The sequence below is a fragment of the Carcharodon carcharias genome, chromosome 3, assembly GCF_017639515.1.
Source record: "Carcharodon carcharias isolate sCarCar2 chromosome 3, sCarCar2.pri, whole genome shotgun sequence".
NCBI lineage: Eukaryota > Metazoa > Chordata > Chondrichthyes > Lamniformes > Lamnidae > Carcharodon > Carcharodon carcharias.
Window position 1 is genome coordinate 96,884,628 of NC_054469.1, and position 25,947 is coordinate 96,910,574.

Sequence of the window (25,947 nt, forward strand, 5' to 3'; positions counted from 1 at the left end):
TGGATTTTTGAGTAAACCTCATCCACAGGCAAGATGAGGTTTCCAACATTAATTTAAGAAAAACGTTTAATAAAAATGTTTTGACATAATTTTTACAATGCTTATGTCGTGTGAGTGAATCCTACGTGGGGACATTTTTTTTCAGAATTTCCAAATCTCTTTATGATCTTAAAATCCTTCAGCTCCCTGAGGCAGCCTTCATTGGGCGGTTCCCCCATGCCTGCGCAGACTTCAGTGCTCGTCCTCCTCCCACCTCCTCCTTGGCAGTGCCGAGCCTTTTAACAGTAATTTGCCAACTGGCATGAAATTGCGATCAGGGGCCGATTGCGGGTGGCGGACCGTTTCCTGGCCACACCTGAGCCCGCTCAATGGCCCAAAGACTCTGCCCATAGTGTGAGGTTTCAGTCTCCTGACAGAAGGCATATAGTGAGGTTTCCCAGGAGTCGGTGTAGGACCCCTACATTTCTTGATTTGTATTAATGGCCTACAATTTGGTGTACAGCATAGTTTCAAAATTTGCAAATGATACAAAAACTCGAAGTCATGTGAACGTTGAGGAGGAATGGATTAAAGTTCAAGATTCATAATGGGCTTGTGGAATGGGTAGACTTGTGGCAGATGAATTTAATGCAGAGAAGTGTGAAGCGATTCAATTTGGTAGGAAGAATGAAGAGAGGCAATAAAAAAAACAAGGATAAAGTTCTAAAGAGAGTGCTGGAGCAGAAAACCTGGGGTAAATGTACAAGTCATTGAAGGTGGCCTGCCGATTGAGAAAGTGAGTAACAAAGCATAAGGGATCCTGGATTTTATAATAAGGGTTAAAGAATAAAAGTAAGGGAGCCATGGGTGAACCTCTATAAACCACTGAATTGGCCTAAAATAGTGTCCAATTCTTGGCACCACACTTTAGGAAGGATATGAAAGCATCAGAAAGGGTGCAGAAAAGATTCACGAGAATGGTTCCAGGGATGAGGACCTTCAGTTACGTGGATCGGAGAACGTACAAACACACGAACTAGGAGCTGGAGTAGGCCACTCGGCCCTTCAAGCCTGTTCCATCATTCAATAAGATCATGGTTGATCTGATTGTAACCTCAACTCCATATTCCCACCTACCCCTGATAACCTTTCACCCCTTCTCTTATCAAGAATCTATCTACCTCTGCCTTAAAAATATTTTAAAGACTCTGCTTCCACTGCCTTTTGAGGAAGGAGTTCCAAAGACTGACGATCCTCTAGAGTCTTCTCATCTCTGTCTTAAGTGGGCGAACCCTTATTTTTTAAATAGTGAAGCTGGGGCTGTTCTCCTTGGAGATGAGAAAATTAAGAGGAGATTTGATAGAGGTGTACAAAATTATAAGGGGTTGGAACAGAATAGATAAGAGGAAACTGTTCCCATTGGTGGGAATGTTGAGAACCAGAGGACATCAATTTAAGCTGATTGGCAAAAGAAAGACAGCTTTTTGCAGAAGATCTTTTTAATGCAGCAAGTTGGTAGGGTCTGGAAAGCACTGCCTGAGAGAGTAGTGGAGGCAGGTTCAATCTAGGCTTTCAAAAGAGAGTTGGATAATTATCTGGAGAGAAAATATTTGCTGGGCTACGGGGAAAAAGTGGGAGAGTGGCATGTACCTTGCACTGACCATGCTACTGACTGCTACAGACATCAGCAGGGGGCCTAAAATTATAACTTCCTAGCATCACTAACTAAACTGTACTGCTAAAAGTTTTTCTGCACCATTTAAATGAGAAGTCCATTGTGTTGCAGCAGGTGCTAGCAGTTGTGCAGAAAGTTACTCTGAACTGGGGAACAATGAAGAATGACAAAATGAGAGAACCCAGTTCCAAGATTTTCGAATGCTGCACTAGAGGCCTTGTGGGAGGAGGTGGAAAGTAGGAGAGATGTCTTGTATCTGCAGAGGGGCAGGAGGCCCTCCAGACACGTGCTCAAAAGGCAATGGGAGCAGAAATCTGAGGAGGTCAACATCAGGAGTGAAGCCCCGAGGATCTGGAGGCAGTGCCGAAAGACTCAAGGACTTTACAAGTGGTCAAGTTTAGTGAATGCAACAGCCAGCAGTGAACTTGAAATCATCGACGATGATGGTGTTCTCATGCTAAATCCTCCTTCTCACATTTCACCTCCTGCTCAACTCTATCTTCTGAGCTTACAAGTCGATTTTACATAAAATTGTTTCCAAAATTGTAACTCTTTTTATATTATACATGAAATAAAACAAAAAGCTTGAGTCGTTGTGTGAAAAATTCGTATTTTAAATTGTTTTCTCAACCATAACAAAAACAGAATTACCTGGAAAAACTCAGCAGGTCTGGCAGCATCGGCGGAGAAGGAAAGAGTTGACGTTTCGAGTCCTCATGACCCTTCGACAGAACTTGAGTTTTGTCAGGTAATTCTGTTTTTGTTTTGGATTTCCAGCATCCGCAGTTTTTTTATTTTTTTCTCAACCATAATCCTGAGGTGTGAACATGTGGCAGGTGTAAACCTGTCCCCACACCACAACTTTGCCCTTCTGTCTTTTTCCCTTCAGATACTGAAGGAGGAACATCAACAGAGGAGTGAAGATGAAGACCAATGTTCCTTCTAATTTTTTCTGTGCACGGCCTCTCCACTTTTGTGTGCAGATGCTTTAATTTTTTTGCGTGGCCATACATGCATGGCATCTTAAAGGGGGCAGTCTGTAAGCAGCCGGCTCAGTACCTTCAGAGTTGCTGCACATTGCATGTTCACGAGGCTTACATGGAACATTAATGAAGACACAGTATCGCCATCAAACTTCACACCTGAAGCCACACGCTCAGATATAGACATATCTTAGAGGACAGTTTAGAAGTGGAGTCTGCAAGTGGTGAGACACTGGGCACAGGTGGGCTGTGGTCAAGTCAGGGGGAAGGGGGTAAGGTTAACAGAGGTGCTAGCTCATCAGAGGGGGAGGTCACGCAGTGGTTCCACTTCAGAGAACTCAGATGAGCATTTCAATGGGGCAGCCTGCAGGAGAATGCTGATGAGTGTGCACAATAAAATCCTTCCTGCTTTGGGGAGTTTGTCAGAAAGCAAGCATTCAATGTCCAGGAGCAATTTTTTATTCTTTCATGGGATGTGAGCATTGCTGGCAGGGCCAGCATTTGTTGCCCATTTCTAATTATTCAAGAAAGTGGTGATGAGCTGCCTACTTGAATTGTGGCAGTCCATCTGGTATAGGTACCCAGAGTGCCTTTCGAGAGGAAAGGATGGTATGTGGCTTAGAGGGAAACTTGCAGGTGGTGGTTTTCCCATCATCTGCTGCTCTTGTCCTTCGAGGTGATAGACATCACAAGTTTGGAAGGTGCTGTTAAAGGAGCCTTGGCAAGTTGCAGAGTTGCAACAATATGGCACAGGCCTTGGAGCCTATCCTTTCCAGCATGAAAGAGGTTGCAAATTCCATTAACATGCTTGTGAGCTCAACAATGCTGCAGCATCTGACATCAGCATTCGTCATACCTACAAGAGGATTTTCCCCTTGGAGATTTGGGGGTGGGGCCAGCTCGCCAAGGGGAATATGATGCGGGATGACATCGGGAGGAATCCTCGACATCATCCCAGTCCATTTAAATCTTCAGCAAGGCGGGCGAACAGCAAAATCAGCTGTCCGCCCGCTGACCTGTCAATGGCCAATTAAGACCATTGACAAGCTAATTAACCTTGTTAAAGACCCTGCCCGTCCAACCTAAAGGCTGGCAGGCAGGTCAGGAGCCCCAGCGAGCTGCAGATTATTCATGGAACTTCATCCACTGGCGGGATGAAGTTTCATGTCCGTTTTTTAAAAATTTAATAAACTTTATGTGTTTCTTATTAACATGTCCCATCTCGTGTGACATTGTCACATGAGGGGGACATGCTAATAATTTTAATATTTCTCTATTTTTTGACTTTTCTTGATTGTCAGTAAACTCCCTGAGACAGCACTTTGCCTCAGGGAGCAGTGTACTCTTTTGAGCATATGCACGAAAGAACGCACTTTGACAGCTGGGAAACCCCCCCCCCCCCCAACCCCACCACCACCCCGCACAGGAAGCGCATAGCGTTTCCTGTTGGGCAGGTCGCTGTGCGGGCCTTAATTGGCCCACCCACTCAAAATGGCGGCGGGCCCCGTTTCAGCAGCAGGGGTCGGCTGCCCGCCCACCACTGAGCCGGTGGGGCCTGCCCACCCACCAAGGGCAAAATTCTGCATCTAATTTTCGGAAACTGACAGCAACTTCTGGAATCTGCACATGCAGAGTTATATGTGGAAATCGAGAAGTTGCTATCAGCGATTATATGCTTCTGCAGAGCACTGTTGAGGTCCTCTCATAATGCGATCAATTGGAAATAATTGAGCTGATGAGAGCTTCCAGTCCTGTACTCTTATGCTCACTATGAAAATACTTGAAAAGTTTACACTTTGATGAATGAGGTGTAACTGGACTTTTAACAACATAGTAAGCTTATAATTACTGTTAAAGAGCTCCACTGGCTCTGAAAGAGTAATTTTATATATGCTGAAGTCACATTTCTCCATTATGATAAGAAATAACACATTTTAAAAATTATTTTATTTTTATTTCATGTTGTTTTAGCTTCTCCCTTAATTCTACGGCAAGGGTTTTATGGCCCTGCTGCAGCATGTCTCTCCGTGGTGGATGCAGTGAGCCATTTAAATCTCCATTCATTAAAACTGTAATATCCTGCCGGGTGGGAGGGGCCGTAAAATCCTGGCCTATGTGTACGTTCCAATCATTCATTTGATTATCAGTACAATTTAACATTATAACTGAAGGGATTCAATGGTTTTTGCTTCCTAAACAAAAACAGAATTACCTGGACAAACTCAGCAGGTCTGGCAGCATTGGCGGAGAAGAAAAGAGTTGACGTTTCGAGTCCTCATGACCCTTCAACAGAACTGAGTGAATCTTAAGAAAGGGGTGAAATATAAGCTGGTTTAAGGTGGCAGGAGGGAGAGAGAAGGTGCTAAACGAATGATAATATCACTACCTTCAAGACCTCTGTGTTCTTTTGTCTGTGACTTCTTTTGATTATCTGCTCCTATCACTGTTTATTTGTCCCTACAACCACACACACCCCCACCTTCTCTCTCTCCCTGCACCCCCCCCACCCCACCTTAAACCAGTTTATATTTCACCCCTTTCTTAAGATTCACTCAGTTCTGTTGAAGGGTCATGAGGACTCGAAACGTCAACTCTTTTCTTCTCCGCCGATGCTGCCAGACCTGCTGAGTTTTTCCAGGTAATTCTGTTTTTGTTTTGGATTTCCAGCATCCGCAGTTTTTTGTTTTTATCTCTTATGGTTGTTGCTTCCTAGTTTGCAGTCTGTAAGAATACTTCAATGTGACCGGCTGATTACCCTGTTTGATGCTGCTTGATGCCTGGAGATTCCCTTGAATTGATGCCAGATTCAAACTCACATCAATAAAGGGAAAAGTCGCACCATGGGATACTTGATCTTTACGGGCAGCTTTCCTTGAGGCCAGCAGCAAATGCCATTGCTTCGCTACGGCCCGCAAATTCCAATCCAATAGTTCTGAATTGTTGAAAATAATCGGTATTTAATGATTGACATTTCAGATCTATGGATATGGTGTGATAAATTTAAAAAATAAATCACACTCTTAAGCACTGTTTTTTATGATATCTTTATCATTGACAGGAATTATGGTACAACAAATGTTAATTATTTTTGTACTGAAAAGAAATATATGAAGCTACATCAATGTTAATTTACCTATATAAATATTATACTAAAAGTATTGTGAGTGGGATGTCTGAAATCACATTTACTGAGATAATCAAATGCATGTCAAGGTAGTGTAGATGTAAGTCTTATCACTTAATGTATGTACATCACATTAATCCTATATGTCTCAGAAATGTAAATTTTACAACTTATATTTATGCAGTGCCTTTAACATAATGAAACGTACTACAGGCTTCATTAGAGCATTATAAAACAAAGTATGATATTGGGCCACAGAAGGAGACATTAAGTCAGATGACCTAAAGCTTAGTCAAAGAGGTAGGTTTTAACAAGTATCTTAAAGGGAGAAAGTGAGGTAGAGAGGCAGGAAGGTGTTGAGAATGAACTCCAAAGTTTGGGGCCTAGGCAACTGAAGGCACGTCCACCAATGGTAGAGCAATTTTCATTGGGAATGTACAAAGAGGCAACGCAGATATCTCAGAGGGTTGTGAGGTTGGAGGAGATTACAGAAATAGAGAGGCTGAAGGCTACTGAGGGTTTCTGAGCATTATTTCCATGAAAGGCAAGTGCTCCAATTCAACTTATTCTAGGCCCCAGCTTGAGTTACTTCATGAAATCTCATTTATAGTACTATGTAAGTATTTTGCATACATATACAAGAAATAACATAATTAAAGTTAGATGTAGAAAAATATCTTGCTGAGCTCCCCACAATAACCACTTTGGGATATTTATTGTCAAATCCAAATGTTAGTTTACACCACGTTCTGATTTTGTGAGCGCACTGCATTACTGATGGGGTCTTGCAGGCAGTGAGCCTGATGATGAAAATTGGTTGTCGGGCAGTTTGCAGGTGAATAATGCATAAGCTTATTTAAATATTAAAATTCCCTTTTTAATTGAGGCCTCACAATTTTACATCTTTGCCATGGCTCTGCCCACAACACAATCCTTGTTTGTAAAAAATGAACATACAGGAGTTCTGTAATATAGTCTGCTAAAATCAGCTTCTTAAAGGGAGAAGGTAAAGATCTTTAAAAGACTCCTGTGTTTTCATGTTCACTTTGTTCCCTGCTTTACTGAGCTCTTCTGGGAAATGTTCTACTTTTGATATTCCCATTGACAATACTTTTCTTCAATATTTGTAATTCCTGCTAGGCTGACTTTGAATATAGCAACAAAACAAGAATAGGGTTCCAAATATGGTGCATAATTGAGATAAGGGGGAGGTGCTTTGAGGAACCAACAAATGCAAGCGCGATGATCCTAGAGGCATTTTGACCTCACCCTGCGTGTGATGCATTACAGACAATCGGCATCATGGTTCTTCAAATCAACCTCATAGGCTCCATGAAGAGAAAGCTTTTATTTTGTATTAATATTCAAGTCACACCTGACCTTAGGAATATTATGCACATCAGTGGTTATTATTCAGCAAGCAGATTTTAGGATGCACGTTATATGATGCACACATTATTTGGAAGAGATGGAATGTTGGCTGGATTGTTCTTAGAGAAACAAAGCTATCCTTTGCATACACAGCTGGTGACTTCAGTGAAAAATCTGCTAACAACAGAACAGCACCTTGGCTTTCATACAGCAGCATCTGTTTGCTGTCCCTTGATTGCCAACCACACACTTTTCCTACTAAAGTCACCAAGAAGTCTCACAAGCAGAGCTAGACCACTTATGAGTACAGGGTGCTGACCCAGGTCTACTCTTCCACCAGGATCTCGTCCAAGACCATGAGTGTTATAAATTCCTTCATTGTCGACATTTTTGAGCACAACGCCTCCAAGGCCTCACAGCTCTTTCACTACAAGCGCCACATCATCTTGTCCAGGGAGATCCAGAGCACCATCCGCATCACGCTGCCAGTGGAACTGGCCAAACACATAATTTCCGAAGGCACAAAAGCAGTTACCAAATACACCAACACCATTTAGGTCTATCATTATAAAAATTATATAGCTGAGGTATAATGAAACAATGGGCAGAATTTAATCTGACCTCCTGCAGGTGATTGGGAGGCAGGTAGTGTCATAGAATCAGGATGGAAGGCAGGAGTAGAGTGTCCGTCGCCTGCTGATTCAATGCAATTCACTCAGAGGCAGGAAGGTTGAGTATGGCCTTCCTGCTCAGTGGCCAATTGAGGCTCCCAAGTGATTAAGGGCCACTTAAAGGTGGGGCCTGCCTGACTAGACATGGTGAGCCCAACTGCACTCACATGGGATCCAGGACAGTGTCCACAATGCTGTACCAGGCTGGGCCAGGAACAGTGATATATTTCCAAGTCAGGGTGGTGTGTGGCTTGGAGGTGAACTTGGAGTCAGTGGTGCTCCCATGCATCTGCTGCTCATGCCCTTCTAGAAGGTGCTGTTAAAAATGCCTTGGCGAGTTGCTGCAGTTCACCTTCTAGGTGGCAAATACTGCAGCAACTGTGTGTCAGTGGTGGAGGGAATAAATGTTTCATGTGGTGGATGAGGTGCCAATCAAGCAGGCTGCTTTGTCCTAGAAAGTGCTAAGCTTTTTGAGTGTTGTTGGAGTTGCACTCATCCAGGCAAGTAGAGAGCATTCCATCACACTCTTGACTTGTGTCCTGTAAATGGTGGCCAAAATTTAGGAAGTCAGCAGGTGAGTCACTCAATATGGAATATCCAATCTCTGACCTGTTCATGGTCAGTGTTGATGTGAGTAGTCTAGTTAAATTTTTGATGATTTATAATCCTTAGGATGTTGATGGTGAGATATTCAGTAATGATAATGTTGTTGATTGTCAAAAGGAGATAATTAGATTCTCTCATGTTGGAGATAGTCATTGCCTGGCACTTGTGTGGTACAAGTCACTTCTCAGCCCAAGCCTGAATGTTATCCAGGTCTTACTGTATCCAGGCATGGACTGTTTCAGTATCTGATGACTTTCAGATGGAACTGAACACTGCATCATCAAATATCTCCACTTATGACCTTATGATGGAGTGAAGATCACTGATGAAGCAGCTGAAGATGGCTGGGCTGAGGACACTACCCTGAGGAACTCCTGCAGCAATGTCCTAGGACTTGAGATGATTGTCCTCCAACAACCCAACCATCTTCCTTTGTGCTAGGTATGACTCCAATCAGTGGAGAGTTATCCACCTGATTCCCATTGACTTTAATTTGCTAAGGCTCCTTGATGGCACACTTGGTCAAATGCTACCTTGATATCAAGGGCAGTCATCCTCACCTCACATCTTGAATTCAGCTCTTTTGTCCATGTTTGGACTAAGGCTATGATGAGGTCAGATGCCGAGTGATCCTGGCAGAATCCAAGCTGAGCATCAGTGAGCAGATTATTGCTGAGTACATGCTGCTTGATAGCACTATTGATGACACCTTCCATCACTTTGCTGATGATTGAACGTAGACCAGTAATTGGCTGGATTCATTTTGTTCTGCTTTTATGGACAGAGCACACTGAGGCAAGTTGCTTCATTGTCAGTTAAATGCCAGTGCTATAGCTGTACTGGACCATCCTGGCCATGGGTGCAGATAGTTCTGGAGAACAAGCCTTCAGCACCACAGCCAGGAAGTGTCAGGGCCTGTAGCCTTTGCAGTACGCAATGCATTCAGCTGTTTCTTGAGATCACATGAGTGAATTGAATTACCTGAAAACTGGTATCTGTGATGCTGGGAACCTCAGAAGGAGGCCCAAACGGCTCAACCACTCTGCACTTCTGGCTGAAGATGATTGCAAATGCTTCAGCCTTGTCTTTTGCGTCATTGAGGATGGGACGCTTGTACATCCTCTTCCTTTTTACCTGTGAGTAACCTGAATTAAAATCCCTGAAAATGACTTATAAAAGATATGAGCCATTTACTACTTTCACTGGTATACAACAGTCAGTTTATGAATAAATTCAATATTTTTTGATATGAAAAACTTTAAAACATGCCTGGTAGTGCTTATGCAACTAATGAAATCAACGTAATTTGAAGAGCTTTTCCTCACCAGCATAATCAGCAGAAACTCACAATGTCGACCTGGGGGCGTGACTAATTTTGTGGACATTTTGACAAAATTAATCTTAAACCAGCATAAAAGTTGTGGAAAACATAAACCTAAGTGTTTTTGGCTGTTTAAAATTGCCCAATCATCTGGTATTACTGGTTCTGCCAAGGTTACATTGACATTATTCATGTAAAGGAACGGAAACTCTAAGATCATCTTTTTATGATAGCTGGCCCATAAAGACGGAAAAGGTCAGTGTGCAAATCTAAGTGATATAGCGTATAATAATCATATTTCATGAGGCATGCTCTGAATTGGTATAATTTGTGCTTCAAAACTGGAGAGGAACTAAAAGCATTTCTGTAAACTATATTTTTAAAAAGCAATTTGCCATAATGTTGCTACATATTCCTGGCCAAAAGCATATATGTAAATTAAACAGTCAGACAATCTTATATGATAAAATGTCAAATTTGGCAGAGAAATTTTAATAGCATTTATCGTCATGGATAAATAGAATGACACTTGCTCACCTTTGGGTGGTTGTTGCGTACATATATTTTCTTGCTGTTGCATCTCTCGTACTTTCAGATGTTGCATCATATGAAGTCTATGATACAATACAGATACTGCACATTTTATAATACACAAGACAAGGATTAAAAACTGCATAATTAATTGTAGATTGACATTCAAACACAACATGAAACTTTGCATTAAAGTATCTGTGTTCTAACACTGTATTGACCGGTCATACCTGAACTGAAGGATCCACATTGAAGTTAAAAGTATGGGTTTTGAAAGAATCAGGAGTTAAATGTGGTGATGGTGTCACTCGGACTGGACTTGTCCAACCTAAAAAAAAATATTTATTTTACTTCAATCAGTAATTCTCCACTGAATGTGTTGCTACTGCATCCAGTTCTCCATCTTTAAGTTCTTGAACTGATGGAAGAGTTAAACAAAGAAACTCATTGACAAAGGAAGCTATTGAAAGCGTTTTGCTGATCAAATTATTTTTTAAAAAGATTCACAACAATTAACCAGCATATTAATATTCCTGTTAAGAAAACATGGAATTAAAAAGGACAATCATTCCAACAATCACACTCTTTGACAGGCCACATGCAATTTATTCAGTTACGGAATCTAACACACCGACTTAACCACCTGTGGGAAAAGTTCACTATAACCAATTTCTGATTCCCAAACATAATGCAACAAAACTCCACAGTATTCACAAATCCACTATTTAAGCCTGCATGCTGCAAATAAAAAAATCTCTTTCCATCTTCTCTCCTCATCCCCACTCCTAGCCTTAGCAAAATTGCTACTGCATGTTTATCAACAGAGCCCTTACTGGATGAGTGAAATAGAAACAAAAAAATCCTGGATACACTCAGCAGGTCAAGCTGCATCAGTAGAGACAAACAGAGTTAACATCGCAGATTAATGATCTTTCATCAGTACTGTAAGATATCAAACTAAACAGCTTTTGAACTAGTACAAAGCTGTGGAAAATGGATCAGGAAAGGAACAAAAGGGTATGTGATAGGGTAGAGGGCAGGAGTGTTTAACTTGCAAAAGTGAAGATGGTGCAAGGCAAAAACAGAATTACCTGGAAAAACTCAGCAGGTCTGGCAGCATCGGTGGAGAAGAAAAGAGTTGACGTTTCGAGTCCTCATGACCCTTCGTGATTGAAGGTATAACCTCATCCGAAATCTAATGGCCCCAAACACGCCCAATTCTAAATCCTTTAACGCATTGGTAAACCTCGTGAAGACACATTTTCAGCCGAAGCCATCTGTAATGATGAAGAAGTTTAAGTTTAACGGGTCCTGGGAGAGTCCATCATAACCTATATAGTGAAGTTGAAGCAGTTGATTGAGCACTGCAACTTTGGAGATACACTCAATGACATGATGAGGGACTGGTTGGTTCGTGGCATTCACGACGATGCCATTCAGTGCCATTTACTCGCAGAAGTTAACATCGGTTTGAAGCAAGCCATGGAAATAGCGCTAGCCATGGAAATTGCTGCAAGGGACTCACAGGTCTTACAGAGTGTGCAACATGTTGGGGTGAGTTCATTCAGTTGGGGTGAGAACATGCCATCAAGTGTGGCGCGAAAACCAGACAGACAGCAGCAAAGCGAGAGTCTTTCTCTGCTGCTTGAAAAATGAAAAGGCCTAATGGAAGCATTTCAGCAGCGAGTCCAAAGTTAATTTGTTACAGATGTGGGGGTAACCATGTACCGGTAACCTGCAGATTCAAGAAGGGAGAATGCCATTACTGCTACAAAAAGGGCATGTTATAAAGCAATGCAGGGAGAAATCAAGACAGCCTATCAGGCAGCAAACCAAAATGATTGAAGTACATAATACAATCGAACCGGAAGCTGCCTGTACTGATATCTATTCCTTATACAATGTCAAGCAGTAAAAACTGAACCAATAACTGTTACCATTCAAGTGAAAGGGAAGCCTCTAATCATGGAGGTGAATATGGGAGCTTCGACCACACTGGTGGGAGAACACACATTTAAATACCTAAATGAAGGTACCCAGCCACTGAATCTGGAGCAAAATATGGCTCACTGAAGACATACACCGGAGAGTCAATGAAGATAAAGGGCATCGCCACAATAACTGTGTTCAGTAGGCAACAGCTTCCAATGATCATAGCGACAGGTGAAGGACCTAGTCTTCTGGGCTGTGACTGGTTAAAAAAAATTAAGCTCAACTGGTCTGAAATATTTCAAGTGAGTATAGGAGGAATTCTAAGCTGTTAAGGAAATACGACAGTGTATTTGGGACGAATTGGGAAAGATAAAAGGCTTACAAGCAAATATATACGTCAGTTTGGAGGTGACGCCCCAGTTCTTTAAGGCCAGACCTGTGCATTAAAGGAGAAGGTGGATGCAGAATTGTGCCACTTAGAGAAGTTAGGCATAATGCAGCCACTCCAATTTTCAGAATGCGCAGAGCCCATAGTCCCTGTGATGAAACCTGATTAAACTATTTGCATTTGCGGGGACTACAAATTAACTGTGAATTACAAATTAAACATGAATAAGGCTGCTAAATTAGGTAAATATCCTATCCCAAGGACTTGTACACAAAGCTAGCTGGAGGCAAAACCTACACCAAACTGAACATGAGCCATGCACACCAACAGCTAGAGCTAGATAGTACATCTAGAGGTACGTAACCACCAACACGCCCAAGGGCCTGTACCAATACACCTTTGGTGTATTATCTGCAAGTCCGATCTTCCAAAGGGCCACGGAAAATTTATTGCAAGGACTTTCCATAAGACCATAAGGCTAGGAGCAGAAGTAGGCCATTCGGCCCATCAAGTCTGCTCCGCCATTCAATGAGATCATGGCTGATCTGATAATACTCAACCCCACTTTCCTGCCTTTTCCCAATAACCCTTGATTCCCTTACTGACTAAAAATCTGTCTATCTCAGCCTTGAATATACTTAATGACTCAGCCTCTACAGTCCTCTGCGGTAAAGAATTCCACAGATTCACTACCCCCTGGGAGGAGAAATTCCTCCTCATCTCTGTTTTAAACGGGCGCCCCCTTACTCTGAGATTATGCCCTCTGGTCCTAGACTCTCCCACAAGGGGAAACAACCTCTCAGCATCTTCCCTGTCAAGCCGCCTAAGCATCTTATCTGTTATCTCTCATTCTTCTAAATTCCAATGAATACAGGCCCAACGTACTCAACCTCTCATTAGAAAATCCCGCCATACCCAGGATCAACCTAGTGAATCTTCTCTGGGCTGCCTCCAATGCCAGTATACCTTTCCATAGATAAGGGGACCAAAAATGTTCACAGTATTCTAGATGTGGTCTAACTAGTGCCTTGTATAGTTTTAGCAAGACTTCCCTATCTTTATAACCCATTTGCTTTGAAATAAAGGCCAACATTCAATTTGTCTTCCCTATCATCTGTTGAACTTGTATGTTAGCTTTTTGGGATTCATGCACAAGGACTCCGAAATCCCTCTGTGCTGCAACCTTCTGCAGCGTTTCTCCATTTAGATAATATTCAGCTCCTCTATTCTTCCTGCCAAAGGGTATAACCTCATTTTTCCTACATTATATTCCGCCGAGTAGTCCTGAACACAGGGTCAACGAAATCAGTTTCTATTGGGTTTGAATTCTTCAGCTCCCTGAGGCAGCCCTCTGCCTTCAGGGAGCTTTCAGTGAGTGCTCCCCAGCACCTGCGCTGACCTAAGTGCTCACCCTCCTCCTGCCACCACCTCAGCAGCGCTGAGCATTTCAGTTTGTTTTTCACACTGGCTGGCCGTTAATTGGCCAGCCAGCTTGAAATCTTGGTCAGGGGCTGATCGTGGTTCACGGTCCATTCCCCAACCGGGCGATCGTGCCTGCCTGCTGAGCTGAAAATTTAGGCCTCTGTGCAGTGTTTCCACTTCCATTCCCCCTTCCAGCATCAATCCTCTCATGGCACAGCCACACTTCCCTCCTAGTAAAGAGCTGGGGAGTATTTTGCTGCAGATCAATGGGTGCTGAATGGCCAAGGTGAGGGTATCTGTTGCCTTATTTAAGGTGGCATTCAATGTGTGTAAACCATTGACGAATGCCTACATGTGCTTGTGTTATTGCCACATTTGAGAGCGTTCTTTCCATAGGCAAAGACATCACCCAAAAAACTTCAACATACCACTCATGCTTGAAACAGACTCCTCCAATTTCTCTGCAAGCATGCACTGTGTGGCTGGAAAGCCTGCCAGTACATCGGACACTGCTGCTGCTTCACAAGTAGTCTGTTCATCAACAGCCCAATTAAAGCATGTGTTCTGTGGAAGGGTCATGAGGACTCGAAATGTCAACTCTTTTCTTTTCCACCAATGCTGCCAGACCTGCTGAGTTTTTCCGGTTAATTCTGTTTTTGTGTTCAACTGAGCATGGCTTTGAATATCTCGCCCCCTTCAACACTGACTCTCTACTGGTCTCCCTGTCTCCAACATCTGTTCAAGCTCACTTGTGAGCATCAACTGCCAACCATCTTCCTTACAGGTCCCACTAAACTGAGCTGGTACATGGTTAGAATGTGACTTGTGATGGTGTACCCTGAGAGGGAGTGACCTCCTCTCAGGAGTTTACCGCAGCAGCTGCCAGCTGGATCACCTCAAGTGGCACATGTGACGGGCCCGTGGGAGATAAAAGGCATGAATGACTATGATCAACGCAGGCAAGTTTGATGTTATCGTTATGCACATTATCATATTTCACTCACTGTTGACATCAAGTTCATATGAGTGAGTGTTGTGGCTGTAAGAGTTTTAATTCTGCCACCAGGTAGCTGGGAGGGCCTCAGCTCCCCATCTCCAACAAATAGGCATGCTGAGATTCCACTTATTTCACCTCTGCACTTGGTAGCTGTGAGATATGGAGAGGATTCACCTCAGATTTTCTCTCTCTCATAATCTGTGCTCTTTTCTTCTCTCTTCTTCTGTAAGAATGGAAAGAAGAGACCTGAGTGAAAGTGATGTCATGTGCTGAATGAATGTATGGAAAACATTTGTTGAGGGTGACTATGAGGGAGAGGATGACAGTGAAGACCAGTAGTGAACAGACAGGTGGGGATGTGAGAAAGTGTACAGATAGAGAAGGGTGAGTGTATTTCCATGGTGAGTAGGTTTCAGGAGTGATATGCTGATGTTGGTTTGAGATGGTGGAGTGAGGAGGTTGAGGTGATATGCACAGGATGCAATTTAATGCGCCATTGACCTCACCTTGTCTGCCCTGCTTGGGCCATTGAACTTCTTCCTATTATATCCAGGAATATGGCACCACACTTCTGCTGGTGACCACCTTCCCTGCTACCAACCATGCCATCTTTCCCTATCACTAGAGAACAGTCTATCACCCTGGCTCCTCGCAGCCCCCAGCAACACATGCAGGGAGGCATCACTGAACCAAGGCACAGCCTTTGCCATCCTTAACTCCACTCTCTTAATTTCTTCCCTTGGCTCCCAAGTACAAACTCACTCAAATTGCAACTTTGGTGTGCCCCTTTAAATCCTGAAGTTGAAGCCATGGGAGTCGTCATCACACTCACTGACTCTAACTGATCGGGAAACCTGGAAATGACATGGTCATGCAGTGACTGAGTTAAAATGCCACTGACAGGCGCACTGCACTGATCCCTGGGCCAGGATTTTACAGCCCCGCCGCTGCCTGTCTCTCCCTGGTGGATTTAGTTCGGTGGGACCGTAAGATCCTGCCGGGCGGGAGGGGCTATAAAATCCTGGCCCTGGGTTTTCTGCAAACCACTAGAGCACTTGGATGAGGGAAGTGATTATACTATCGCCAAGTTGCGGATGACACAAAAATAGGTGGGAAGGCAAGTGGTGAGGATGACACAAAGAGCTTACAAAGGGATATAGACAGGTTGGGTTAGTGGACAAAAACTTGGCACATGGAATATAATGTGGGAAAATGTTAGGTCATGCACTTTGCCAGGAAGCATAGAGGAGCTGAATATTATTTAAATGGAGAAAGACTGCAGAAAGCTGCAGCACAGATAGGTTTGGGGGTCCTCGTGCATGAATCGCAAAAAGCTAGTATACAAGTTCAGCAGGTAATAGGGAAGGCAAATGGAATGTTGGCCTTTATTTCAAATGGAATGGAGTAGAAAAATCGGGAGTCTTGGTATAATTAAAGAAGTTAGCATAGAAAGGGAGGAGGTTCTAAGTGATCTGGCAGACTTAAAAATAGATAAATCTCCAGGCCCGGATGAAATATATCCCAGGTTGTTGAATGAGGCAAGGGAGGAGATAGCAGGGGCGCTGGCAATAATTTTCAATACCTCTCAGGCCACAGGAGAGGTGCCAGAGGACTGGAGGACGACCAATGTGGTACTGTTATTCAAGAAGGGAGGAAGGGATAAATCAGGGAACTACATGCTAGTCAGTCTAACCTCAGTGGTAGGGAAACTATTGGAAGCAATACTGAAGGACAGAATTAATCTACACTTGGAGAGGCAGGGATTAATCAAGGACGGTCAGCATGGTTTTGTAAAGGGGAGGTCATGTCTGACCAGTTTGATTGAATTTTTTGAAGAGATGACCAGGTGTGCAGATGAGGGCAACACATTTGTCGTAGTCTACATGGACTTCAGCAAGGCTTTTGATAAGGTCCCGCATGGGAGACTGATAACAAAGGTAAGAGCCCATGGGATCCAAGGCAATTTGGCAAATTGGATCCAGAATTGGCTGAGTGGCAGGAAGCAGAGGGTGATGGTTGAGGGGTGTTTTTGTGATTAGGTGCCTGTGTCCAATGGGGTGTTGGGTCCCTTGATGTTTGTGCTTTATATAAACAATTTAGACTTGAATGTAGAAGGGTTGATCACTAAGTTCGCGGGTGACACGAAAATTGGTGGGGTGGTAACTAGTGAGGAGGATAGCCTTAGATAACAGGAGGTTATAGATGGGCTGGTCAGATGGGCTGATCAATGGCGAATGGAATTTAATCCGGATAAGTGTGAGGTGGGGCAGGACAAACAAGGCACGGGAATACACGATGAATGGTAGGATCCTGGGAAATACTGAGGATCAGAGGGATCTTAGTGTGCATGTCCACCGGTCCCTTAAGGTAGCGGGAAGGTAGATAAGTTGGTTAAGAGGCATATGGGATACTTGCCTTTATTAGCCAAGGCATATATAAGAGCTGGGAGGTTATGCTGGAACTGTATAAAATGCTGGCTAGGCCACAGCTAGTGTTTTGTGCTCAGTTCTAGAATCCACATTATAGGATGTGGTTGCACTAGAGAGAGTGCAGAGGAGATTTACCAGGATGTTGTCTAGGCTGGAGAGTTCTAGTTATGAGGAGAGAGATTAGATAGACTGGGATTATTTTCCCTAGAGCAGAGGAGATTGAGGGTGGACATTATTGAGGTGTATAAAATTATGAGGGGCATAGATAGGGTAAAAAGGAACAAACTTTTCCCCTTGGTGGAGGGATCAATAACCGGGGACATAGATTTAAGGTAAGGGGCAGGAGGTTTAGAGGGGATGTGAGGAAGAATTTTTTCACCCAGAGGGTGGTGGGAATCTGGAATTCACTGCATGAAAGGTTGATAGAGGCAGATACCCTCATAATATTTAAGAAGTATTTGGATATGCACTTGTGATGACATGGCATACAAAGCTATGGGCCTAATGCTGAAAAATGGGATTAGAATAGTTAGGTACTTGTTTGACTGGCACAGACTTGATGGGCCAAAGGGCCTTTTTCTGTGCTGTACACCTCTGTGACTCTTTGACTCTAAAAAGCCACTAGCTAGACCACATCTAGAATATTATGAACAGTTTTGGTACCCTGATCTAAGGAAAGATATACTGACATTGGAGGCAGCACAGAGAAGGTTCACTAGGCTGATCCCAGGTATAGTGGGGTTTTCTTATGAAGAGAGGCTGAGTAGGTTGGGCCTGTACTCAATGGAGTTTAGAAGAATGAGAGGCAACCTTATTGAAACATATAAGATTCTTAGGGGGCTTGACAGGGTAGTTGCTGAGAGGTTATTTTCCCTTGTGGGAGAGTCTAGGACCAGAGGGCATAATCTCAGAGTAAGGGGGGTGTCTATTTAAAACTTAGATGAGGAGGAATTTCTTCTCTCAGAGGGTAATGAATCTGTGGAATTCTTTATGGCAGAGGGTTGTAGAGGCTGAATTGTTAAGTATATTCAAGGCTGAGATGGACAGATCTTTAATCAGTAAGGGAGTTAAGGGTTATGGGGAAAAGACAAGAAAGTGGAGTTGAGGATTATCAGATCAGCCACCATCTCACTGACTCGCGGAGCAGACTCGATGGGCCGAACGGCCTACGCCTGCTCCTACATCTTATGGTATTTTTCCTTTACCGCCCCCATTTTCCAGTCTCCCCCACCCCCCACAGTCTGTACCTCCCACCCTGGCTCGGACGGCCGCCGCCGACACGGATCTGGAGTTCCAGCGGGCGGTGTGGGATTCCTGCTGGAGGAGGGAGCTGACGGGAATGGCGGTGTGGGCTCTGCACTCCCCGCCGGCCTCTCTGTAAAACGCAAAGTTGGGGATCCTCTTGGTGCCGGTCTCGGCGCTGGCTCCCGGGCTCTTGAAGCCGGAGCTGACGTCCAGCAGCTGCACCTCATGTCGGTGCGGAGCTAGCGGGTAAAACTCGTCCGGAGCCGACATGTCCGGGTTCCAACGGGCGAACGCGACATTATCCTGCTCCTGGAAACTGGTGAAGAAATGCCGGTCCTCGGGTCCCCTCACATAGGGGACCACAGTCTGAGCCACCGCCGCCGCTGGCCGGGCCAGGCTGACCGCCGGAGCCATGACCGCAGCTTCACCCTCGACTTCCCCTTTTGCAAAGCTCAGGGTCCCGCAGCGAGAGAGCCAAATGTGAGGGTCGGAGCTGCTCTGCTCCTGTAGCCGCAGCCCGCGAGGAGAGTCCTGTCGCTGCTCGGCAACCGAGATCATAGAGGCCGGAGCCGAGATCATAAAGGAGCCGGGATCATAGAGGAATCAACCTCCGGCTGGCACGGGGCAAGGTGAAGGAGAGAGTATAAAGGACAGCGTCTCCTGGGTAACAGACAGACACCACCAGAGGAACCTGAACGATCGCTGTGTGGATCCTCACTCTCTGTCTAAATCCCAAGGCGCAGGTTAGCAAGGACCAAGGATAATTGGAGTCAGGGGTACAGCTGGAGTATAACTAGATAAAACCACAGCGTTTACCACCACAAAATACTGGGTAGCTTTCACTGCTTGTTTGGTTATAGCCACACTAGCAATTTTCCCACTTATCTCGCCCCGCTCACTCTGGCTGATTACTTTTTCCTTGCAGTGGCTGGCATGGCAACGGAGCCATGTGGGGTGGACAGCAGCTATCAAAGAGCTACTTGGTAACAGCCTTGGTAACAGCGTAGTGCATGGTACAGTTCAATGAAATATGTGGGTGCACTTCAATTACATCTCATCAAATTGTTGTACTGCCAGTTGGAGATTGGGAGCTTCAGCCATATTGGTTCCTCTCTCTGAAATCCAATTATGATAGATATGGAAGTCTGGGTATGTAAGCATGTGTTTCTCAGTCTGGAAGCAGTCCATGTGTTCATGATGCAAAAACTAGACAACATTCAGGCTTGTGCTGATAAGTGGCAAGTAACATTCATGGTACATGTGCCAGGCAATGACCATCTTCAACAAGAAATAATCTAACCTTCTCCCCTTGATGCTCAATTACATTACCATCACTGAATTCCCCACCATCAATACCCTGAAGGTTACCATTGACAATAAACTTAACTGGACAGCCATAATTACTGTGCCTACAAAAGCAGGTCAGAGGTTGGGTGCTCTGTGGTGAGTAACTCACCTCCTGATTCGGCACAACCTGTCCACCATCTACAAGCACAAGTATCAACTCTCTTTCCTTGGATGAATGCAGCTCTAACAACACCTAAAAAGTTTGATACCTTCCGGGGCAAAGCAGCATGCTTGATTGGCATCCCGTTCACCACCTTAAACATTCACTCCTTCCACCATTGGTGCATAGTAGCAGCAGTATGTACCACCTGTAAGATATACTATAGCAATTTGCCAAGCTCCTTTGACAGCACCTTCCAAACCGGTGGCCTCTACCACCTAGAAGGACAAGGACAGCAGATACATGGGAACACCACCACCTGCAAATTCCCTTCCATGTCACACTATCCTAATTTGGAATCATATCGTTGTTTCTTTACTGTTGTTGGGTCAAAACTTGGAATTCCTTTCTTAACAGTACTATAGGTGTACCTATACCAGACTGCCATGGGCTCAAGATGTTTGCTCGTCTCCACCTTCTCAAGGGCAATTAGAGTTGAGAAACAAATACTGGCCAGTCGCATTCTGTGAATTAATTAAAAAAAAAACTCCTTACAGCATCTAGTGTCCCAAGTGTAAGAATCTCCGTATTGGCTCCATGACAGTTAATTGTCTTCAGGAAGGTGAAAGAGCCTATATCGGTAGCCTGCAACCTGCAACATGATGTTTAGATATCTAAGCACAGTACCATAACTGGCTTAATCATTGCCTGTTGCATAAATCAAGTATCCATGAGATCCTTTGCCAAAAGGACTTGCTTCTCATGAGACTGATTTCCCTTTCCAGAGTAGTCAGTGACAGGCCTCCATCCTAACATTGCCATTCTTTATCCTCAAATCTATCTTACAGTTTGATAAAGGAAGGAAGACTTGCATTTATAAAACACCTTTCATGACTACTGGACATCTCAAAGGGCTTTACAGCCAAAGAAGAGTTTTGAAGTGTCACTGTTGCAATATATGAAACTTGGCAGCCAATTTGCACAGAGCAAATTCCCACAAACAGCAATTTGATAAATACCAGATAATCTGTTTTCGTGATGTTGATTGAGAGATCAATATTGGCCAAAACACCAGGGGTAATTCTTCTTCGACATCCCCCTGAAAGGACAGACGGGGCCTCATTTTAACCTCTCGTCTCAAAGACAGCACCTCTTATGGTGCAACATTCCCCCTGGAATGTCAGCCTTGGTTGTCGTGCTTGCAGAACTTTCTGCGGCTCTAGCCAGTTGTTCAAGAACCGCTACAACACTGGCATCTATACATCAATGTGAAAAATTGGCCAGGTATGTCCTACACAAAAAGCAGGACAAATCCAATTAGCGTCCCATCAGACTACCCTCAGTCATCAGTGAAGTGATGGAAGGGATCGTCAACAGCGCTATCAATCAGCACTTGCTTAGGAATAACCTGGTCACTAATGCTCAGTTTGAGTTCCACCAAGTTCATTCAGCCCTTTCCCTCATTACAACCTTGGTTCAAACATGAACAAAAGAGCTGAACTCCAGAGGTGAGGTGAGAGTGACTGCCCTTGACATCAAGGCAGCATTTGACCGAATGTGATATCAAGGAGTTCTTGCAAAACTGAAGTCAATGGGAATCGGGGGGGAAAACTCAACGCTGGTTGGAGTCAGGCCTATTACAAAGGATGTTGGTTGTGGTTGTTGGAGGTCAATCACTTCAGTTTCAGGACATCGCTGCAGGAGTTGCTCAGGGTAGTGTCCTTGGCCCAACCATCTTCAGCTTCTTCAATGACCTTCCTTCCATCATAAGGTCAGAAGTGGGGATGTTCACTGATGATTGCACAATGTTCATCACCATTTGCAACTCCTTGGATACTGAAGCAGTTCATATTCAAATGCAGCAAGACCTGGACAATATCCAGGCTTGGGCTGACAAGTGGCAAGTAACATCCATGCCACACAAGTGCAAGGCAATGACCGGCTCCAACAAGAGAGAATCTAACCATCACCCCTTGACATTCAAGGGCATTGCCTTTGCTGAATCCCCCACTATCAACAGCCTGAGGTTAACCATTGACCAGAAACTGAACTGGAATACGTGGCTGCAAGAGCAGGTCAGAGGTTAGGAGTCCTGACGCGAGTAACTCACCTTCTGACTCCCCAAAGCTTGTCCACCATCTGGAAGGTACAAGTCAGGAGTATAATGGAATACTCCTCACTTGCATTGGATGAGTGCAGCTCCAACAACACTCAGGCAGCTTGACACCATCAGGACAAAGCAGCCTGCTTGATTGGCACCACATCCACAAACATTTATTCCCTCCACCACCGATGCACAACGGCATCAGTGTGTACCATCTGCAAGATGCAAGAACTCACCAAGGCTTCTTAGATTGTATCTTCCAAACCCACAACCACCAGAATCTTGGAGGACAAGGGCAGCAGACACATGGGAACATCATCACCTGGCAGGTCCCCTCCAAGTCATTCACCATACTGACTTGGAAATATATCGCCATTCGTTCACTGTCACTGGGTCAAAATCCTGGAAGTCTCTCCCTAATAGCACTGTAGGTGTACCTACACCACATGGACTGCAGTGGTTTGAGAAGGCTGCCCACCACCGCCTTATCGATGGCAGTTAGATACGGACAATAAATACTGGCCTAGCCAGTACATTCCATGAATAAAGAAAAAAAACTCTTGGAGTTCTGAAACAAAGCATAAATTTTTCTGGAAATGTTTTATTCAATAATAGCTAAAGCTACAATGGGACTTTGGTATTACTGAAGAAAGATGAGAAGACCAAATTAGTCTTTGGGCAGGATTTTTCGCTTAGCAGGCGGGCGTGGGTCCGACCCGCTCGAGCATAAAATGACACGTGATGATGTCGGGTGAGCATCCCAATTTCATTGCGCACTCGTGCGATATTTAGGTCAGCGGGCGTGCACAGGAGTCGGCAATTAAAAGGTCATTAAAAAGTAATCAAATTAAATTTTTTGCTGCCTGTCCAACATTACAGGGCAGGCAAAAAGGCCAAGCGGCCTTTGCATTTTTTTGCGAAACCTCATCCACGGGGTGGGGTGAGATTTCAATCCTTCATTAAATAAAAAATATTTCATCATAATTTCTAACGTTCCCTTTTGTGACAGAGTCACAAGAGGGGGCATGTTTTTAACATTTTTAAAATCTTTATGTTTAATTTTTGAAATCTTACAGCACCCTGAGCAGCTCTGTGCCTCAGGGAGTTTTTCCACTGTGTGCTCGCGCTCATGCACAAAGTTGCACTCTCGCCCTCCTCCCCCCACCCCCCACACACAGGCAGCGCTGAACACTGCAACACACATCTCACGCTGGCGGGCCAATTAAATTGTGAGTGGCTTCCCGCCCACCCCCAGTTGACAAGGGAAAGAACCTGGCCTTTATGTTTTTTTTGGTCTTTTCCCTCTGCATCTCCAAAAGTTTTCGTGCAAGTTGAAGTTGTCATCAATCAGAACCTCTTAACACTGATATAAATCAAAATTTGGACCAGCCTCCTGTGTGATGTCCTCTAGAGGCTTGCTAACCCATTATAGAGCACTCTTGGAGGTTATATAATGCTGTAAAATCCATTTTTCAAGATGGTAAAGTGTGTGCCCTCGAATCTCTAAATTACTCCATCAATGATGTATCATTTTTGGAAAAGAGTGCTGCAAATCTTCCAAGGACGGTTTTGCTTTTTTACTTGACTAAGCCTCTCAACTACCTTTTAGCAACGTTCCTCTTGACTGTAATAATTGATCCCCGTACCCATCAGACTTTCAAAAAAACAGATTGACGTGTATACAGTGAACTGGCCCCCAGCCTCCCTAACTGGCCCCTGGCCTGCACCACTCCCCAGGGTCCCTTACAGGCCCCTGGCTTACACTCCCCAGCCTCCCCTACTGGCCCCTGGCCTGCGCCACTCCTCAGCGCCCCTTACTGGCCCCTGGGACTTGCTGCTTCAAACCTTGCACTTACCGGGCTACTGATAATGAGGGGCGGTGGAGTAAATGACATGGGGAGGGCCACATTCAAGTTGGAATAACATTGGTGGGGGCAGGATGGTATGAGGGATGGAAGAGTTGGGGGATGTTATGGAAGGGGTTGGAGGGGAGATAGATGGGAGAGGGGAGATGGCATGGAAGGGGGGTTGGCATGGGAGTGGAGGGGGTAGAGATGGTAGGGGAGGAGGGGATAACATGAGAGGGGGAAAGTGAGTGTCCTGGTAGGGGATTGGGATATCTTGGGAGGTATGGAATGGGGAGTGGGATGGCATGGGAAGAAGATGGGGGATGGAATGGGGTTGATATAAGAGGGATGAAAGAAATGAGATGGCTATGGCAAGAGAGTCATGGCATGGGAAGGATAGAATGGCACGGGATGGGATTTAAAGAAGTACTGTTGAAATAAAAATCTTAATTTCACCTCAATTGTTTATCTTTTATTTAAATGTTGGTTATATTTTAATTCAAGCAGTTCTTAAAGATATTTAATATTTTACAGATAAACTCAATGTGTTATGTAATACAGTAATATTGTAATAAAATTATATTAAAGCAATTTTCAGGCGGTTGTCATGAATGATCTTTTAGTCACATGATGTTTTATTTGTAGCCATTGGGCAATTAACCAGAGGTAAATGATCTCTCCAGAAATTACCCTACTGACAGTTTATACCTAAGAGTTTAACAGAAACATTTTGCATAATGTATCAAGTTCTCAGAAACATCCCTGTGGCGATCAAAAAGCCAAAAGTAGCAAATTTTCCTGAATGATTCCAAAGAGAACCCAATAGACAAGCTTTCACATTTTATAATCTTCACTTTAACAATCAAACCAAAATTAGCAGAATTTAAATCTGAAGTAACAGGCAAATCATGGTCAATATATATAATAATTGCACATTAAATAGCAGATACAACAAAGAAAGATCTCACAGATTTGATAGGTAGTCTACTTAACATATATGACAACAATTTCAGCCACAAGGTTCTTCAATGCTTTGATCTTCCTCAGGTAGAATTCCAGATCCTTCAAAGATTTATTCATTAATTATCATCCAACAGCAGTTCCCAATCCAAGTTCCATGGATACAATCTTCAACTAAATGGCATAGTTCTCCAAAACCTCCATAACTGTGTTTACAACAGTCTTTATGGTGTGGATCCACCAGTGATAGCACCATCAGTGATAGCTCTGTGCACTGTATGGCCAAGACCGGTCAGTCAAATACTATAAGTAACAGAAACAGCTACAGCAACCTTATATTTGCCTATTGACTACTCCTGGGTAAGCCTTCATTTTCTTCAGTCTGCCTGTGCTGTACCACTAGGTGCTGTGAGCTCAAATGATTCTGTGTCTTTATTGGTTTCAACCAGTTTCAGTTTCCCCAGAAACCTGAGGTTTCAGTTTCCCTTTCAGTTAGGACCTGACTTAAAACTTACAAACTTTGAAACCAGGGTCAGTGCAACAGACCCAACAGAACATTCAACAAGTCATCTGTTCAGACAATCTCCTACAAATTATGGATCCCATCGTACAATGCAATCGTTAACCTTGGAATTGTAATATTTAAACAAATGCATTTCTGAGAAATAGTAACTTATTAAAGTTACAAATCTTTAGGAATAGAACTGCCTTAAATACAAACTGCCAGAGAAATGATAATTTGACCCAGTTCTAGGCCTGAGGCTTCTGGTTAACAATAATATAATTAATACTCTTGTGTATTTTAAATAGTATATCCCCAGTGTTTTCCTTACCTAATAGAAAAGTAACTGTAGCACATAACTTGAATTCATCATGGTTACAACTCTGCAAGTACAAATGCTTGAGACTTATGGG

The 25,947-nt window shown here is 43.8% G+C and overlaps 1 protein-coding gene across 1 annotated transcript in view; it reads right to left on the bottom strand.

Moving 5' to 3' along the window:
• LOC121276028 (spermatogenesis-associated protein 48) overlaps positions 1 to 19,253 on the bottom strand; it is a 76,878-nt gene extending 57,625 nt beyond the window's left edge. Inside the window, exons 1-3 of the mRNA XM_041183969.1 lie at positions 18,677 to 19,253; positions 10,492 to 10,589; positions 10,268 to 10,344 (exon numbers count right to left, since the gene is read on the bottom strand). Of these exons, the coding sequence (XP_041039903.1) occupies positions 10,268 to 10,344; positions 10,492 to 10,589; positions 18,677 to 19,253 (752 nt within the window). The remainder of the gene's footprint in view (positions 1 to 10,267; positions 10,345 to 10,491; positions 10,590 to 18,676) is intronic.
• Between the last annotated feature and the right edge of the window lie 6,694 nt (positions 19,254 to 25,947).